Genomic DNA, 18,457 nt, shown 5'->3' with positions numbered 1-18,457 from the left:
GTTGACCTTTGTCCATAGAGGGAGCCAAGATCTGCCCTCAGCATGACAGCAGGAAGGGGTGAGGTGAGAACAGGCTGATAGGAAATGGTCAGAAGAAGAGGGTGGACGAGACAGAAGAGTTGCAAGGCAATGAATATGAAAGAACAGAGTTTATATCTACAGTGGGGAAGTAAAAGAGAGTGTGTTGTATGATATCACTTATAGGTTCATTTGTGTCATACTTTAGATTCCACATATCTATGAAACAGACTCACAGACATAGGGAACAGACTTGTGGTGGCCAAGGGAGAGAGGGGATGGGAGAGGGATGGAGTGGGAGGCTGGGGTGAGCAGATGTGAGCTATTATATATGGAGTGGATAAATAACAAGGCCCTACTGTACAGCACTATATTCAGTATCCTATGATAAACCATAATGGAAAAGAATATGAAAAAGTGTATATATGTATAACCTAATCACTTTGCTGTATAGCAGAAATTAACACAACATTGTCAATCAACTATACTTCAATTTAAGGAAACAGTATATTGTATCTTCAGTAGAAAAGAAAAATAAGCCCTTAACTTGGCTGATGCAGAAGTCCATTCATCTCTTCCAAGAAAGTGAAAACTTCTAAAATTTATACTCATGACTTTAAAAAAAAAAGTTTCAGGGAATTTCCTGGCAGTCCAGTGGTTAGGACTCTGTGCTTCCACTCCCAGGGCCCTGGGTTTGATCCCTGGTCTGGGAACTAACATCTCACAAGCTGCACGGCGTGGCCAAAAAGAAAAACAAATTTTGAACTATTCAGAAGGGTATGAAGTTAAAGAAGAGTAGGAATTTCTGTTCATATTCTCTAATTTCACTTTTGCTGATAACTAGAATGAAGAGTGTCTTGTTTATCCTACCAGAAGTTAGTTCACAGGTGTCAAAGTCTATATGTAATCAAAACATATACTCATACATGGAATCATATTATAGATACTGTTGGGCAATTTGCTTTCTTTATCCACCAATATATCTTTCTCTAGCCGTGTACTTGGACTAATTCTTTTTTAGAATGTATTTAATTAACCCCCTGTTGATGGAGATTTTATTGTTTCATCGCTTGGTTTTTGCCATTAGAAGCATGCAGTGTGCAGTGCTACACCCTTTTGGGAAAGTATAGCTGTGTAAATTCAGAGAGGTGGAATGACTAGGTGAAAGGGCACTTGCATTTTGAATATCCATAAACACTGACAAATTTCCCTCCCAAGTGAAAGAGCACGCCTGCTTCCCCGCTCCCTTGCTGACACTTAGAGCGCTAAGATTAAAATTTTGGTAATACGTTTATCGGGAAAATACGATCTTTCTGTTGTAGTGTTAATTTGCATTTATTTATAATTTTGTTCATGTTTATTCAACATTGAAAATTTTTTCTGTGAACTTTGTCCATGTCTTGCCCTATTTTTCTGTTTTCTTACTGATTTGTTAAAAACTCTTTGATGTTTATGAAGATTAGTTCTCTGTCTCTGTATTATGCCAAATAGCTGTTTCCAGTGTATCACTTGTCTTTTGACTTTGCTATTTCAAGCCACATATAAGTTCTTAATTTGTACGTTTGATGAATATTTCTCCTTATTGCTTGTAGGTTTCTGTATCATGCTTGGAAACGCCTTTCCTCAGAAATTATTCTTAAAATATACATGATGTAAAAAAGATAATGTTATAAAACCAAGATTGCATAAACAGTGATTGAGCAACAGTTGAATGAAAGAAAGTTGTAAAACGAAACTATACACGTTGTGTCGTTTAGGTTTTCTCATGGAGTTTCTGAAAGAATTGGCAGAATATCATCAGGCTAAAGAGAGTTGCAGTATGGGAACTCAGACAAGTTCAACATTTCCCGTCAAAGACTCCCTTGGTAATTATGGTCTTCCATAATTTCACTTCTTCCGTTTTCTCTTTTGAATGAAGGAGATGACCTGATGTACCGTATTATGTATTTGTTGCTTGACTGGGAGGGATGCAGGCTGCTGCCGGTAGGGGCGCCCATTTTTTCTGGGATCACTGCTGGGAGGGACCAGGAACTGCTCTCCAGGGCTGCTCCTCCCTTCATGGCCGCCAAGGCTATGCTTTCCAAATCTCGTGGGGATCCAAAGGCCCACTTCCTTGTCTGTTGGGTTGAACCTCTCTTGACTGGGAGGTTCTTCCCTGTGTCTCATCTAACTTTATAGCCACTAAAGTGAGAAGATCTTAGACTATTTGCATTGCAGAGAACTAGAGAAGTGAGTGGGCCATCCCTTCATTTTATAAGTTGAGAAAACTGAGGTCACCAGAGGAAGAGCAACTTGGCAATGCCGAGTCTCGGTCAGAACTGATATGAGTCCAAGTTTTCTGGTCAGTGATCCAGAGCCTTTTCTGCTGTGCAGGCTTTCTGTAATACCATCCTGCCCTTGAGTTGTGTGCTCAGGAGAGAAGGGAAACAGCTGGCTAATAGGATATGGTTAATCGATTTCTTGGCCCTTCCTTACTCTTAAACTGCACTAGTGCCTTTAACTTGTAAAAGCATAAGTTCGTAACTTGTAAAGACCATATTGTATGACTGTGCCTTTCATTTATTTAGGTGTAGGTTTTATTCCATTAGAAACATAGAACATGCTTATTCTACAGCAGTTCTGTTCAATAATATGAGCCACATGTGTAATAAAAATTTTCTAGTAGCCAAAGTAGAAAAGGTAAGAAGAAACAGGTGAAATTTGTTTTGGTAATATATTTTATATAACTTCGTATGTCTAAGATATTATTCCAATATGAAATCAATATGAAAAATATTAATGAGGTATTTTACGTTTATTTTTTTGTACTCGGTCCTTGATATCTGGTGTGTCTTTTACACTTAGAGTACATCTCATTTTGAACTGGTCACATTCCATGTACTCAGTATGGCCAAATGTGGCTAGCGGCCTGCATTGGACAGTCCAGAGCATTTGGAAAATCCAGAAAAGTAGATGGAAATTGTTGCCGACGAGAGACATACCGCCAATATTTTAATCTGCTTCTGCCAGCCTTTTCTTCCTATGCCTGCTTTTTGGTGGTATTGGTGTTACACATGATTGAGATTGTACGCGAGGGCCAGGTTTGCAGTGTGCTACGTGGTTGGTTTCAAATCCACAGTTGGTTTGAGGGCTGCAGGTCTGCCGGAAAGAGTGCCAGAATGCGAGGCAGTCATAGACCTGGCTTTAGCCCCGCTGACGCCATTATAGAGTTGCTTAGCCCTCTGGACGTCACTTCAACTGTATGGGCGTCTGTTTCCTCTTCTGTGGAGAGGAGGAGTTGAAACACATGATCTTTGATTCATCTTAAGGTCAGTGTTTTGAAAGTGAGTCAGCTTTAACCAAAGTCCAATGAAGAGCTCTCTCCCATGGCATTTAGACACTAGAAAGAGATGCCCGTGTTTTCTGACTTGAACTGTACTTTTTTTCTTTTCCCCTGACATTTTATGATGAGGATTCTCAGACATTCAGAAAAGTTGACACAGTTTTACAGCACACACTTGTATACCTCAAGTCTGCCATGAAATTTGCATTATACTTGCTTGATCACTTACCTGTCCATCCATTAAGTTCTCTCACTTTTTTGATGCGTTACCAAGTAAATTGCAGACATCCTTACACTTTCCCTTAAGTACACTCTTTGTGTTTGAACAGAGCTCTGGCCTCTTGCTCACCTGCCCACGTTTCTCTAACCTTTCCTGTGTTGTTTTTTGATAGCTGAGAAGCTTCAGCTTATTGACGACGAGTTTGCAGGTGCTTACCCTCAGCATCCAAAGTTAGAATCTTTAGAAATCAAGTTAAACGAATATAAGAGAGAAATTGAACAGCAGCTACGGGCAGAAATGAGTCAAAAGGTAAGATTTATCATGTTATAACCAAGAGTGATGTTTTTGCTTGTCTTTTAATGTCTTCATCTTAGGTATATGGGGAAATAACTAGAATCTTTACTAATGAATGTGATACTATACTGTTGTGCATGTTATTTCTCTTTCCAGATGATGTCATTTCTTTATGACTTTTGAACGCACCCTATAAGTACAGTGAATGAGATGAAACAAAGACGAATTAAAACTAAATATATCTAGACAGCATTAACGTTAAACCTAACAGTGAAGAGAGAATGTTACTGTTTCTTTAGTATAGTTATTGGCATTTACAATTATTTGTCATCAATTGGCAGTTGAAGTATTTTAAAGATACTGAAATAGCGAAAATTAAAACGGAAGAGAAAAGAAAGTGTGAGAAGGAGTTAGCTGAGTTGCGGAATGGATTTGAGAGAGCTTGTCAAGCAAAATCTGAAGCCCTGATTTCTCAGCAAAAGATGACCCTTAAGAGAATTCAAAAGCACCAGGAGGTAATATTCTAAAATCATTTACCGGGTGGCTATTTCCGGGCCGTTTCCCAAGTAGGGACTGGGGTCAAGAACACAAGTAGAAGCATGGGGCTTGGAAAGGATGTGCAGACACCCTTCCTCTGAGATGGCTGGAGGGAAAGGACCGGGGACGGGACCATCCATGCTGGCAGTGGGAGAAACTCGTACCAGAGAGGCGGCAGATTTGAGGCTTCGGTAGCAGCCTGGGGGAGAGGATCAGAGGTGTGGAATGGCTGCTTGCAGTAAAGGAAGTGCAGCCCTGGGAAGCAGATGGGGCTGCCTGAGCTATGTTGAGGCCCCAGCCGAGGTGGGCAGCCTGGAATGGCAGTAGACCAAATCCAGTGCTTACAGGCGATGGCTCTGGTGCAGCTCTCAGGACGATGTGTAGTGTTGGTGAGGGCAGAAGGATAGAGGTGCTTGGGGAGAGGAGCTCGAGAGCACCGAATTTCTTTGGCTTTGGAAAGGCAGCCCATTCCGTGGAAGACGTGGGGGTTGGGTGGGGTGAGGAAGGCAGCCCAAGAGGAGGCTAATATAGGGCAGCAGGGAGGGTGACGGGGCCGTCTGGAAGACATCGAGAAGCAGGTCTGAGGATTCCTATGGGTGGAAGAAGGACGGGCCAAGAGGACAGAGTTGCAGGTGGAAGTTTCAGGTCAAGACTGGAAACAAAGCACAGTGTGCTGCCATGGGGGCAGAGGTGAGGTCCCCGGAGTGGAGGCGTCCAGGGCTGCCGGGGTCATCCATGTGGCCATTTGATCTTGTCCCCCAGGAAGGTGGCTGGACGGGAGGTGGAGAGGTTGCCAAGTGGCGGGAGGGCGTGTCGGGAGGGATTGGATCCATTGCTTTGGGAAAAACAGGTTCCTTTGCCAAGGGCATGTCTTAGACCAGGCTGGATCTGAGGCCTTGTTTCCTATGGACAGCAGGAGCTTCTATCAGGAAGTTCTGTTAAAAGTAGCAGGCTTCCTCCCAGCGTCCACCCTTGCTTAGAGCTTCTCAATAAGACCCAGTTATTTAATGGTAATTGTACCCCCTCTACAAGTTGTATATAGCAGTTCTGGGAATTGGGCTTGCTTAGCTATAAAATAAATGTTGGAGGCACAGGTGTTTGAGAAGCTTGGATTATGTTTATACTAACAGCGTCATCTTCAAGATAGGTGATTGACTAAGAAAGAAAGACAAATAGCATATGATATCACTCATATGAGGAATCTAAAATATGACACAAATGAACCTATCTATGAAACAGAAACAAAATCAGGGACATAGAGAATAGATTGGTGGTCCCCGAGGGGGATGGGGGAGGGGGGATGGAGTGGGAGTTTGGGATTAGCAGAGGCAAACTATTACATACAGAATGGATAAACAACAAGGTCCTGCTCTAGAGCACAGGGAACTGTATTCATTATCCCTGTGATAAAGCATAATGGAAAAGAATATGAAAAAGAATATGTATTTGTATGACTGAGTCACTTTGCTGTACAGCGAAATTAACACAGCATTGTAAATCAACTATACGTCAATAAAATTAAAAGATAGATGACTGACTAGATCAGATCAACCAGTTAACAGACTCAAACCCTCGTTTAGTCACCTGATTCTCTGAAGGCACTAGAGAAGGTTGCCATCCTTGTGAAGAGCACCGTGGCTTTATTCCACCACCTGGAATGCCTCTCCCCTTCTCTGCCTGATAAAACCATCCAGTCCTTCAAAATCCAGCCGGAATGTCACGTCCTCATGACGCCTTTCCTGACCCCCACTGATGGAGTCCTTTGGGCTTTGTTCGTGCTGTCGAGTGTTGATGTACTTTGGTTGTGAAATCATCACACCGTAGTGTGACTGTTGGTTTGTCTCTCTCTCCCTGACTAAACTGTGAGTCTTTTAAAGGTTGGGGACTGTCCTATATCTGTCCATCATTGTGTATCCAGCTCCCAGTGTGCCCTTGGACATGTGACAGGTGTTCAGGAAACCCTTGCTGAGGGAACACATACATGGAAGTGTGGCCATTCATTCAGGACATCAGGCGAGCTTACTGACTGAGCCAGAATGACCTCTGAATTGAAACTTTCAGACAGCGATGGAACTATGGGGATTCTTTTAAGATTTATTGCTGAATACGCATTTGTTTCATTTTTTCTTGCTGAAGAACTTAGCGAAATTTTGTAAGTGTCTGAGACATGTTAATTATGTAATAAAATAACAAGACAAGGGATGTTAGGAATATAGGGTAATGTGGCTTAACAGCCCTCCTTAACAGGAGGAGGGAATAAATTTTTGTGGAAAAAAAGGCAGAACATATACCTCGCATTGGAACCTCTTGAAAGTGAAATTGTTCCTCTAAGTGTCCGTACTTTGCTTTCTGGAATTTAGGAAGCAGGGTATTAGTTCAAATCTCTTTTGTTTTCTTTAGCTTGCTTGCTAAAAATTAATACTTTCCTCTACAGGATGAAACAAAAGAAATATATACTCAAAGGCAGCTTCTCCTAAAAGATATGGATTTTCTGAGAGACAGAGAAGCTGAGCTGAAGCAAAGAATTGAAGCTTTTGAATTGTAAGTAATGTGTATTCATTTTGGACATTCAGAATGAATGAAATGCAAAAAAGAACTACTAAAATGTCTACATAGTCTAATGTTAGCTGTAAAATAGAGTTCTTGGTTGTAAAGGTGATAGCACCTAACTTTCAAAAGGCACAAGTTAAGAGAAACAGGAACGAGGGTTTCACTTTTGAAATATTAGACACTGGGATGAAAGCAGAAGGAGACACCATCGTCAGGCTTCAGTGAGACCAGACAAATGATACACAGAAGCGAATAACGCTTTAACAGATCATACGTTTCGCATTTATGTTCAACCATTCAAATCTCAGTTTCATGCGCGTGTAGTAACTGAATTCCAGAGAGTCAGACCTGCCACACTGACCTGCTCTGCTGGCGAAAAAGGGAAATACGGTGGCTCTGAGTTGACTTGTACTAGGTGAAAGTATTTCTTGTGATGTGTGTGTTGCTTTTTCCAAGTGCTCACCAACGTTTCATTCTTCACTTCTTACCTGGGATTCATAGCAAGCTCAGCAGTTTTATAGTTTATGGAGTAAGCCTTCTTTCCCATTTGGTGTGTGCCATTAATTGGCACTCACAGATCCAGGAGCCTTCTTTCATTAAAGGATTTGTCTTCATCTTCATTGATGTGGTTTTCTCATTTATATAAGCTCGGTTTGTTTGATTTCTTCTCTCTGCCAACCTTACTCTCTTTCTGGCAACACCGAAGAGGTAAATTGATCATAAGAGAGAGAAGGAACACAATTTGGGTAGAGATAGTTCATGATTATGTAATCACTTATTTACCTCCGCTTCCCCTCCTCCTTCTCCCTTCTAAGCATAGTATATAAGCTAAATAAATGTACTGGTTTACTGCTCCTTTGTGGACAGATTAACCAGCAGAGGGAGCAAACACACAGAGCTTTTATCCTTTGCTTGGAATAGTCTGGGTTCCCTAGCACTTCTCATTATGGCTTGATCTAAGTCCCTGTGAACCCAGTTCCTTGGCTCTGGAATTGATCTTGTGCTTGATTTCAGGTCTCACCAGGAAGATCATTCCTTTCTTCGGTGTTGGGACTTTCTGATTGATCCATCGATCTTTTGCTCTCTTTTCAGTATTTACTTTTCCGTATTGAATTAGTAGCCTGTGAAATGCCAGAATGAATCTTCTGTCTTTAATAGCTATGGGCTAGTCAATTAAATCTTAAGTTAGAAACACTATTATAGAAGAAACAAGCACTTAAGTGCGCTAGCTGAAGTTTGGTTTGTAGCTTTGTAACAAAAAACATCATTCTTTCACCCCTGAATTGATTATGGCTACTTTCCACTTATGACCTTTTTTTTAAGTCCGAACCATCTCCTGTGAGAAACCACTTTGGTTTTGGCACTTTCCCACTCCCGCCAGCCAGATGCCACCGTAGAGCTCCATTTGCTAGTTCAGATCCATCGTCACTAGGTCAGCTCATTATAAAAGAGGTGGGAGACTTCTGGCTCTTCGTTCGCATTTACTCCCCACAGCTGTGACAGGCACAGAACAGTTGAGTCTGTGGAGCTAGAAACACATGGTATCTTTTTCCCCTAAATTCTTCAAGTATTAAAGTTTGCTGATTTGCCTTATCTGTTTTTGCTAATTTCAGGGCCCAGAAGCTACAAGAAGAAAAAAACAGAAGCATGACTGACGGGCTTAGGAGGCGGGAGCTGAATATAAAGCGTATTGAGGAGGCCTATGACCAAAAGCTCAAGAATGAACTTCTAAAGTAATTCTTTGGCGTCTTTAAAAAAAGTATCATGTTTGAATTAAGTTGATGGAAACACAGCAACACTAATGAACTAGATAAGACTAATATTTTATGGCAAAATCCAGTATTTAAAAAAAATACGTGTTTTCATTGGCAGTCAAGCCTTTCCCATGAGTATTTGAGTTAAGATGGTTTTAAAAAGATACAGTACAGAGAATAGCATCCTCTGTTCACTCTTGTCTCTCCTCTGGTATTTATTGAGGGCCTGTGATTTGCTTGAATTTCTTAGGGCACCTTGTAACTTGCTGAAAAGCTATAAAATGGGAATTATCGTCACTTTTATCTTTTCCTCTACCCCACTCATAGTGCCATTAAGATGGGGATGTCTAATAATTTATGAATTATTCTGCTTATTGGTTAAAGTATTTGTCGATCTGTATTCCTTCAAGATTCTGCAAAGCCGGAATCGAAAGAAACTAGAATTAACTATATAAAGGAAAAAATGATATAGGAAAAGGAAAATACGGACAACTCTGATACTATGGCTTTGCTGTAGTCTGAGTTTTGCTGTGTTCGGGTGAATAGTCTGAGTTTTGCTGTGTTCTGGTGAATAGTATCTTAGTGCAGAGCCATTAAGCCCATATATGGTAACTTTTCTCTCCAGTGCTCAGCAGCTCTGGGTATTTCTTAATCATCGGCCTCTCTACTGCTTTGTCCATAATTTGGCATTGATAGTCCATTATGTAGTACCTTCAAAGGTTTTTTGAGGTTTTTCTTTAAAATAATTCTAATAAAAATATAGCACTTCTCCGTGTATCAGTTTTGACATGATATAGATTTTATCCTCATATTTTACGTCCGCTCCTCTAGTACAGCAGTAAGCTCTGAAGAATCTGTAGTTGTTAAACTTCCAGGAATAAATCAATAAAAGTGTGTATGTTAGCTTGACATAGCCATGGAGTAGGGAACTGTTAGGTATTGATGTCTTTGTCTGGCCGTGGGTGTCCTCAGTATGACTTTGGCAATTGTTGGGTTTCGGAGGATATTCACCACAGGAGTGCTTCTTTCCTTTCTCTCATCTCTGAACCAGAAAGTCAGCTGGTAATAGCTGGTGGAGATAGTAAAATTCCATGAAAACGTGCCTTTCGGTATCGCCAATCCGTATATAATTCTGTTGGCAGTGGCTCTCAGTACTGTGCTCAGTTCCTGAGGGGGAAAGTTCTTATCCTGCTTGGGGGTGGGGAAGCAGGATAGGTGGATTGGAAGCGACTGGCTTGTTATCCTTTGGGATTTAAAGTCTGTTGTGTACAGTGTAAAAGTAACTAAATTTACTTTCTTGCGTCAGCGGACACCAACTGAGAAACAGTGCCCTCTGTAACCTCAATAACATGACCCTTCATTTTGTGCTTGAGTTTACAGGATTGCAGCAGGATTTTACTGGACCTTTTATAGCCAGGATTCGGATCCCTGGCCTTAGTACTGAGTGACCTTGAAGTTCATGCATTGTCCTGTTCAGTGCCCTTCGGTGCCCTGGTGCCATAGATAAGCTCAGGTACTGATAGCAGTCTGTCTAGGAAGGTGACCAGGAACTCATTTTCCATCCTTCTATTTCTCAGGTATCAACTTGAACTGAAGGAGGACTGCATCGCTAGAACTAATAGATTGATTGAAGGTAAGAGGAAGAATAAAGGTGACCCTTGGTGGGAAAAAAAGCTGTACTTCTCAGTTTCGATGCAGGTTATCAGCTTCCTAAGTTGGGTCTGTTCTGTAATCCAAAATATATGTACCTTCCACTTCATTGTTGCTATAAACTGACACATTTTTTGTCCTTTTAATTTTACAAAATGAAAAAAATAATCACTGTCTTTCACTGTGTTTTTGCAAACCTTCATGTTTAACCTTTTGTATATTCTCAAAGATCAGTAATTTATCGGTAGAATTTTATTCAATTTTATTTCAGTATATTTTGATGAATAAATCTGTGATGGCAGGAAGGTGGCAGCAACTTATTTCCCTCGGTTAATATTACTCTAAGCCATGAGAGATTTCATTTTTTACTTCGGGAAAATTTTAACTTCTCTGTCCTCTGTGACCTGGTTTCTTATTTCTCTTACTTCTAATATATATTTATGCTTCATGATATTTAAACTTGACATATAACCTCCTAAACTCATATGTATTACCCCAAGACTAGGAAAGTTGGGTAATTTTTCGATCTTTCAGACATTTTACATTTCAGTATATTTCTAGGAACCAACCTGTAACAAGGACTTTTGGTGGGCATTTCAAATGGATTCTTGGGAGTGAACCAGGGCTGGGTGCTTGATACCCATCAGAAGGTCACCCAGTGTGTATGGCTGCTCCTTTGCTGAGACTAATACCTCTTGAGGAATTAGTACCGTCCTGTAGTCAGCATGTGATTTTTTTTTTTTTTTTTTTGCGGAACGTGGGCCTCTCACTGTTGTGGCCTCCCCCATTGCGGAGCACAGGCTCCGGACGCGCAGGCTCAGTGGCCATGGCTCACGGGCCCAGCCGCTCCACGGCATGTGGGTTCTTCCCGGACCGGGGCACGAACCCGTGTCCCCTGCATCGGCAGGCGGACTCTCAACCACTGCGCCACCAGGGAAGCCCAGCATATGATTTTTTTGATGATATATGTATAGAGTCTTGTGTTAGATGAAGTGAAAATGACAAAATAATAACTACAAATAACTACAGTCTTACAGAGCAGTCTTTGTCTTAAGGAAGTTCAGAACCGTCGGCATGAGGGCCCCGCACTCTGTGCAGGTGGTGTAACTCTGGTGACTTGTGTAGCAGGAAGTTCACCACATGTATGACCATTACAACCAACTTCCCATCACCTATTGAGTAATGGGGCTTACTTACTCGCTCGCTGATGTTTTCTTTTTTTTGACCCAAATATCTGCTATTTTACGTGTGTGTGTGTGTGTGTGTGTGTGTGTGTGTGTGTGTGTGTGTGTGTGTTTTACCATGCAACGCAGCTTGCTGGATCTTACTTCCCCAACCAAGGATCAAACCCGCACCCTCGGCAGTAAAAACGTAGAGTCCTGACCTCTGGGCTGCCAGGGAATTCCCTCTGCTATTTTAGATGATGAAATAATGGTCATTAGATCTGACATACTGGCTATAAATGATTAAATGAGTTTTGTATTCACTGGGAAAACTTTATGATGTTTAGTTGGTTGGCTCTGTCTTTCAGAAAAAGCTCTGCATTTCCAAGAGGAGTTTGCAACTCTTAATTTTAAAAAGGAAGAACTAGATCGTTCTGTAAATCGTGTGAAAGAACTTGAGGTAATTGTTAAGCCTATTGGTTTTTTTGAAATAGTTATTCGACAACACAGGAAATTTTAGCTTCAGTCATACATAATTTATCTCGAGTTATCCTCTTGGTATGTTTGGACTGTTTATTATATGACTCAGAGGGTGACGGTTGAACTTAATTCAGTAGTTACTTATTTCAATCCTAGTCTCCTAGAGAAGCATAGAAGGAGCATGTCGTTTGCGGCCCAGAGTCGTCCTTGAATCCTTTGTGTCTCCCTCACTGCTTGTGTGCCTCTGGGCAAGATCTGTGACCTCAGATCCTTTCTCCGAAAACTCTGGGGTATTGCCCACATCCCATGGTTGATGAGGGACTTCAGTGAGCTGGTTTACTGTGCCTGGCCCATAGCAGGTGGCTGGTGTATACTATTATCTACTCAGCCTCTTCTCCCTTCGCCTCAGCAACAGGTGAAAATTCGTATCACTACATCAGGATCTCACGAATTAAAGCAAAATGAGAGGCATTTTTCACATGATACTGTTACTTTTTTTCTGTCCATGTGTGTGCTTGCTATCCAAAGGACAGGACTGGAACTTCAGGAACTTAAAATATGTTCTGTATATAAAATTTATTTTTGCAACTATGATGACTTGTTTGAGAACTTTATAGGCTCCGGTCTCCAAACATGAGCTATATTAGACTAAGAAAAGGAAAGCACCTCACAGCATGTTATTGGTATCGGTCTTACCTTTTCATATTAAAAAATAGACATATTATTAACTCTGTGATGGCTTTTTGGTCCTTAGTTGCATCTGGAAAATGGGGTGATAATCCAAAAGACTTGCTTTGTAGGACAGGGTTCTGCATAAATTGAGTTGGATGAACTTGCCCCATCCCCAGCTCCAGGGCAGAAGTTGTAGTTAGGGTTGTCTTGTTGAAGAAAACGACACTTCAGTCAAGTGACCGAAATTAAATTATGCTGCCCAGCTGAGAGCAGCCCACCAGCATCTACCTGTGCAGTCCTGTAAAGTCACTGTTCAAGTACAAGTTTTCCTTTTCCAATTCCAGCTTGAGTTGGAGTCCGTCAAAGCTCAGTGTTTTTCATTAACAAAGCAAAACCACATGCTGAGCAAGAAGGTTAAAGAGATGAGCAACTATTCACTACTGAAAGAAGAGAACCTGGAGCTTGAGGCGCAAAATAAACTACTTAAACGACAACTGGAAGACGTGAAAAGTGAAAACTTGAATCTCCTAAACCGTAAGTCTTTTTTTTTTTCTGATTTGCCTGTGTTTGTAATGCATGTTACGTTCATATTAGGAAACTCCTCTAAGCGAGGCTTCAATTGGGAAGATTTTATAAAGTTAAGATTCTGAGATTGAAATTCCTTTCTTTTTGCTTGCTATTCCATAATTTGTAGCGTAAGAAGAAACATTTTTTTAAATTTAATGTTTATTTTTTATTAGAATATAGTTGATTTACAATGTGTAGTTGATTTACAGTGTTTTGTTAGTTTCAGGTATACAGCAAAGGGATTCAGTTATATGTATACACATATCCATTCTTTTTCAGATTTTTTTTCCCATATAGCTTATTACAGATCATTGAGCAGAGTTCCCTATGCTATACAGTGTGTCCTTGTTGATTATCTATTTTACATATGGTAGTGTGCGTATGTTAATCCCAAACTCCTAATTTTATCCCTCCCCCCGACTTTCCCCTTTGATAAGTTTGTTTTCAAACTCTGTCTGTTTCTGTTTTGTAAATAAGTTCATTTGTATCGTTTTTTTAGATTCCACATATAAGTGACATCATAAGATATTTGTCTTTTCTGTCTGACTTATTCCACTTAGTTATGATATTCCCTAGTTGCATCCATGTTGTTGCAAATGGCATTATTTTGTTCTTTTTATGTCTGAGTAATATTCCATTGTATATATGTAACACATCTTCTTTATCCATTCCTCTGTTGATGGACATTTCAGTCACTTCCATGTCTTGGCTACTGTAAATAGTGCTGCAGTGAACACTGAGGTGCATATATCTTTTGGATTTATGGTTTTCTCTGGATGTATGCCCAGGAGTGTGGTTGCTGGATCATATGGTAGTTTTGTTTTTAGTTTTTGAAGGAACCTCCACACTGTTCTCCATAGTGGTTGAACCAATTTACATTCCCACCAACAGTGTAGGCGGGTTCCCTTTTCTCCACACACTCTCTAGCATTGATTGTTTATAGACAGTTTTTTTAAAGGAATTTTTTCTTTTTTTTTTTAAACTTATTATTTATTTTATTTTTGGCTGAGTTGGGTCTTTGTTGCTCCACGTGGGCTTTCTTTAGTTGCAGAGAGCGGGGGCTCCTCTTCATTGTGGTGCACAGGCTTCTCATTGCAGTGGCTTCTCTTGTTGTGGATCATGGCCTCTAGGTGTGCGGGCTTCAGTAGTTGTGGCTCGTGGGTTCTAGAGCACAGACTCAGTAGTTGTGGCGCGTGGGCTTAGTTGCTCCGCAGCATGTGGGCTCTTCCTGGACCAGGGCTCGAACCCGTGTCCCCTGCATTGGCAGGCGGATTCTTAACCACCGCGCCACCAGGGAAGCCCTGTTTATAGACATTTTGATGATGGCCATTATGACTGGTGTGAGGTGATATCTCATTGTAGTTTTGATTTGCATTTCTCTAAAAACTAGCAAAGTTGAGCATCTTTTCATGTGCCTGTTGGCCATCTGTATGTCTTTGGAGAAGTGTCTATTTAAATATTTTTCCCATTTTTTGATTGGGTTGTTTGAGCTGCACAAGCTGTTTGTATATGTTGGAGATTAATCCCTTGTCGGTTGCTTCATTCGCAAACGTTTTCTCCCATTCTGTGGGTTGTCTTTTCATTTTGTTTATGGTTTCCTTTGCTGTGCAAAACCTTTTAAGTTTAATTAGGTCCCATTTGTTTTTTCTGTTTTTTTTAATTTTCATTACTGTAGGAGGTGGATCCAAAAAGATACTACTGCAGTTTATGTCAGAGTGTTCTGCCTATGTTTTTCTCTAAGAGTTTTATAATATCTGGCCTTACATTTAGGTCTTCAATCCATTTTGAGTTTATTTTTGTGTACGGTGTTAGAGAATGTTTTAATCTCATTCGTTTACATGTAACTGTCCACTTTTGCCAGCACCACTTGGTGAAAAGACTGTCTTTTCTCCATTGTATATTCTTGTTCCTTTGTTGTAGATTAATTGACCATAGGGTCATGGGTTTATTTCTGGGCTTTCCTGTTCATTGAGCTATATTTCTGTTTTTGTGCCAGTACCATACTGTTTTGATTATTGTAGCTTTGTAGTATAGTCTGAAGTCAGGGAGTCTGACTGCTCCAGTTCCGTTTTTCTTTTTCTTTCTTTTTTTTTTTAAATTTTTTTAGTTTAATTAAGTTATTTATTTGGCTGCGTTTGGTCTTCGTTGCAGTGAGCGGGCTTTCTCTAATTGTGGCGAGTGGGGGCTACTCTTTGTTGTGATGCATGGGCTTCTCATTGTGGTGGCTTCTCTTGTTGCGGAGCACGGACTCTAGGCGCGCAGGTTTTGGTAGTTGTGGCTCGTGGGCTCTAGAGTGCAGGCTCAGTAGTTGTGGCACATAGGCTTAGTTGCTCCGCGGCATGTGGGATTTTCCTGGAGCAGGGCTTGAACCTGTGTCCCCTGCATTGGCAGGCGGATTCTTAACCACTGCACCACCAGGGAAGTCCCTTCAGTTGCGTTTTTCTTGCTCAGGTTTGCTTTGGCTATTCGGGGTCTTTTGTATTTCTGTACAAATGAAAATTTTTTTTCTTCTAGTTCTGTGAAAAATGCCATTGGTAATTTGATACGGATTGCATTGAATCTGTAGATTTCCTTGGGTAGTATAGTCATTTTGACAATATTGATTCTTCCAATCCAAAAACATGGTATATCTTTCTATCTGTTTATGTCATCTTCAGTTTCTTTTATCAGCATCTTATAGTTTTCAGAGTACAGGTCCTTTGCCTCCTTAGGTAGGTTTATTCCTAGGTATTTTATTCTTTTTGATGTAATGGTAAATGGGATTGTTTCAGTAAAGGTGCACCTTTACTGAATTCATGGATGAGCTCTAGTAAGTTTTCTGGTAGCATCTTAAGGATTTTCTACGTATAGTATCATGTCATCTGCAAACAGTGACAGTTTTACTTCTTTTCCAGTTTGGATTCCTTTTATATCTTTCTCTTCTCTGATAGTTTTGGAAGTCCTATGCACAGCAATGTTGTTTCAAAGTGGTGAGAGTGCATATCCTTGTCTTGTTCCTGATCTAAGAGGTAATGCTTTCAGCTTTTCACTGTTCAGTATGATGTTAGCTGTGGGTTTGTCATAGATGGCCTTTATTATGTTGAGGTAGGTTCCCTCTATACCCACTTTCTGTAGAGTTTTTATCATAAATGGGTGTTGAATTTTGTCAAAAGCTTTCTCTACATCTATTGAGATGATCATATAGTATTTGTTCGTCACTGATCGATTTATGGATATTGAAAAATCCTTGCAACCCTGGGATAAATCCCACTTGATCGTGGTGTATGGTCCATTTAATGTATTGTTGGATTGATTCAGTTTGCTAGTATTTTGTTGAGGATTTTTGCATCTATGCTCATCAGTGATATTGGCCTGTACTTTTCTTGTGGTATCCTTGTCTGGTTTTGGTGTGAGGGTGATGATGGCCTCATGAAATGAGTTTGCGAGTGTTCCTTCTGCAGTTTTTTGGAATAGTCTCAGAATGATAGGTGTGTTAACTCTTCTCTAAATGTTTCATAGAATTTGCCTGTGAAGCCATCTAGTCCTGGATTTTGTTTGTTGTTAGTTTTTGTGTGTGTGTGTGTCTTATTTTTTATTGAAGTATAGTTGAATTACAATGTTGCATTAATTACTGCTGTATAGCAAAGTGACTCAATTCTAGATATATATACATTCTTTTTAGTATTCCTTTCCATTATGGTTCATCACAGGATATTGAATATAGTTCCCTGTGCTATACAGTAGGATCTTGTCGTTTATCCATTCTGTATATACCAGTTTGCATCTGCTAATCCCAAAGTCCCACTCCTACCCTCTCCCACCCCCCCTCACCCCCTTGGCAACCACCAGTCTATTCTCTATGTCCCTGATTTTGTTCCTCTTTCATAGATAAGTGTCATATTTCATTTTATTTTTTACTTCTTTCAAGTCACTTAACCTTTTATTTTAGTTTTTTTTTTTTTTTTTTTTACTTTGCAGAACTTTATTTAGATGACTATAGCTATACACAGGACACTACAGTTTTTTTTTTTTTTTTTTTTTAACATCTTTATTGGGGTATAATTGCTTTACAATGGTGTGTTAGTTTCTGCTTTATAACAAAGTGAATCAGTCATACATAAACATATGTTCCCATATGTCTTCCCTGTTGCGTCTCCCTCCCTCCCACCCTCCCCATCCCACCCCTCCAGGCTGTCACAAAGCACCGAGCCAATATCCCTGTGCCATGCGGCTGCTTCCCACTAGCTATCTACCTTACTGCGTTTGTTACTATGTATATGCCCATGACTCTCTCTTGCCCTGTCACAGCTCACCCTTCCCCCTCCCCATAACCTCAAGTCCGTTCTCTAAGAGGTCTGCGTCTTTATTCCTGCTTTACCCCTAGGTTCTTCATGACATTTTTTTCTTAAATTCCATATATATGTGTTAGCATACGGTATTTGTCTTTTTCTTTCTGACTTACTTCACTCTGTATGACAGACTCTAGGTCTATCCACCTCATTACAAATAGCTCAATTTCGTTTCTTTTTATGGCTGAGTAATATTCCGTTGTATATATGTGCCACATCTTCTTTATCCATTCATCCGATGACGGGCACTTAGGTTGTTTCCATCTCCGGGCTATTGTAAATAGAGCTGCAATGAACATTTTGGTACATGACTCTTTTTGAATTTTGGTTTTCTCAGGGTATATGCCCAGTAGTGGGATTGCTGGGTCATATGGTAGTTCTATTTGTAGTTTTTTAAGGAACCTCCATACTGTTCTCCATAGTGGCTGAACCAATTCACATTCCCACCAGCAGTGCAAGAGTGTTCCCTTTTCTCCACACCCTCTCCAGCATTTATTGTTTCTAGATTTTTTGATGATGGCCATTCTGACTGGTGTGAGATGATATCTCATTGTAGTTTTGATTTGCATTTCTCTAATGATTAATGATGTTGAGCATTCTTTCATGTGTTTGTTGGCAGTCTGTATATCTTCTTTGGAGAAATGTCTATTTAGGTCTTCTGCCCATTTTTGGATTGGGTTGTTTGTTTTCTTGTTATTGAGCTGCATGAGCTGCTTGTAAATTTTGGAGATTAATCCTTTGTCGGTTGCTTCATTTGCAAAAATTTTCTCCCATTCTGAGGGTTGTCTTTTGGTCTTGTTTATGGTTTCCTTTGCTGTGCAAAAGCTTTGAAGTTTCATTAGGTCCCATTTGTTTATTTTTGTTTTTATTTCCATTACTCTAGGAGGTGGGTCAGAAAGGAT

The 18,457-nt window shown here is 40.3% G+C and overlaps 1 protein-coding gene across 6 annotated transcripts in view; it reads left to right on the top strand.

Moving 5' to 3' along the window:
• OFD1 (OFD1 centriole and centriolar satellite protein) overlaps positions 1 to 18,457 on the top strand; it is a 71,510-nt gene that overhangs the window by 13,144 nt on the left and 39,909 nt on the right. For all 6 annotated transcript variants that reach the window (XM_019925591.3, XM_019925592.3, XM_073798966.1 and 3 more), the window contains 8 exons: positions 1,776 to 1,883; positions 3,733 to 3,869; positions 4,196 to 4,369; positions 6,826 to 6,932; positions 8,555 to 8,674; positions 10,273 to 10,328; positions 11,877 to 11,968; positions 13,005 to 13,194. In XM_019925591.3, the coding sequence (XP_019781150.1) occupies positions 1,776 to 1,883; positions 3,733 to 3,869; positions 4,196 to 4,369; positions 6,826 to 6,932; positions 8,555 to 8,674; positions 10,273 to 10,328; positions 11,877 to 11,968; positions 13,005 to 13,194 (984 nt within the window). The remainder of the gene's footprint in view (positions 1 to 1,775; positions 1,884 to 3,732; positions 3,870 to 4,195; positions 4,370 to 6,825; positions 6,933 to 8,554; positions 8,675 to 10,272; positions 10,329 to 11,876; positions 11,969 to 13,004; positions 13,195 to 18,457) is intronic.

This window comes from Tursiops truncatus, chromosome X, assembly GCF_011762595.2.
Source record: "Tursiops truncatus isolate mTurTru1 chromosome X, mTurTru1.mat.Y, whole genome shotgun sequence".
Classification (NCBI taxonomy): Eukaryota; Metazoa; Chordata; class Mammalia; order Artiodactyla; family Delphinidae; genus Tursiops; species Tursiops truncatus.
The sequence above is the reverse complement of the archived record's forward strand: the minus strand, read 5'-3'. Positions and strand labels throughout refer to the sequence as shown.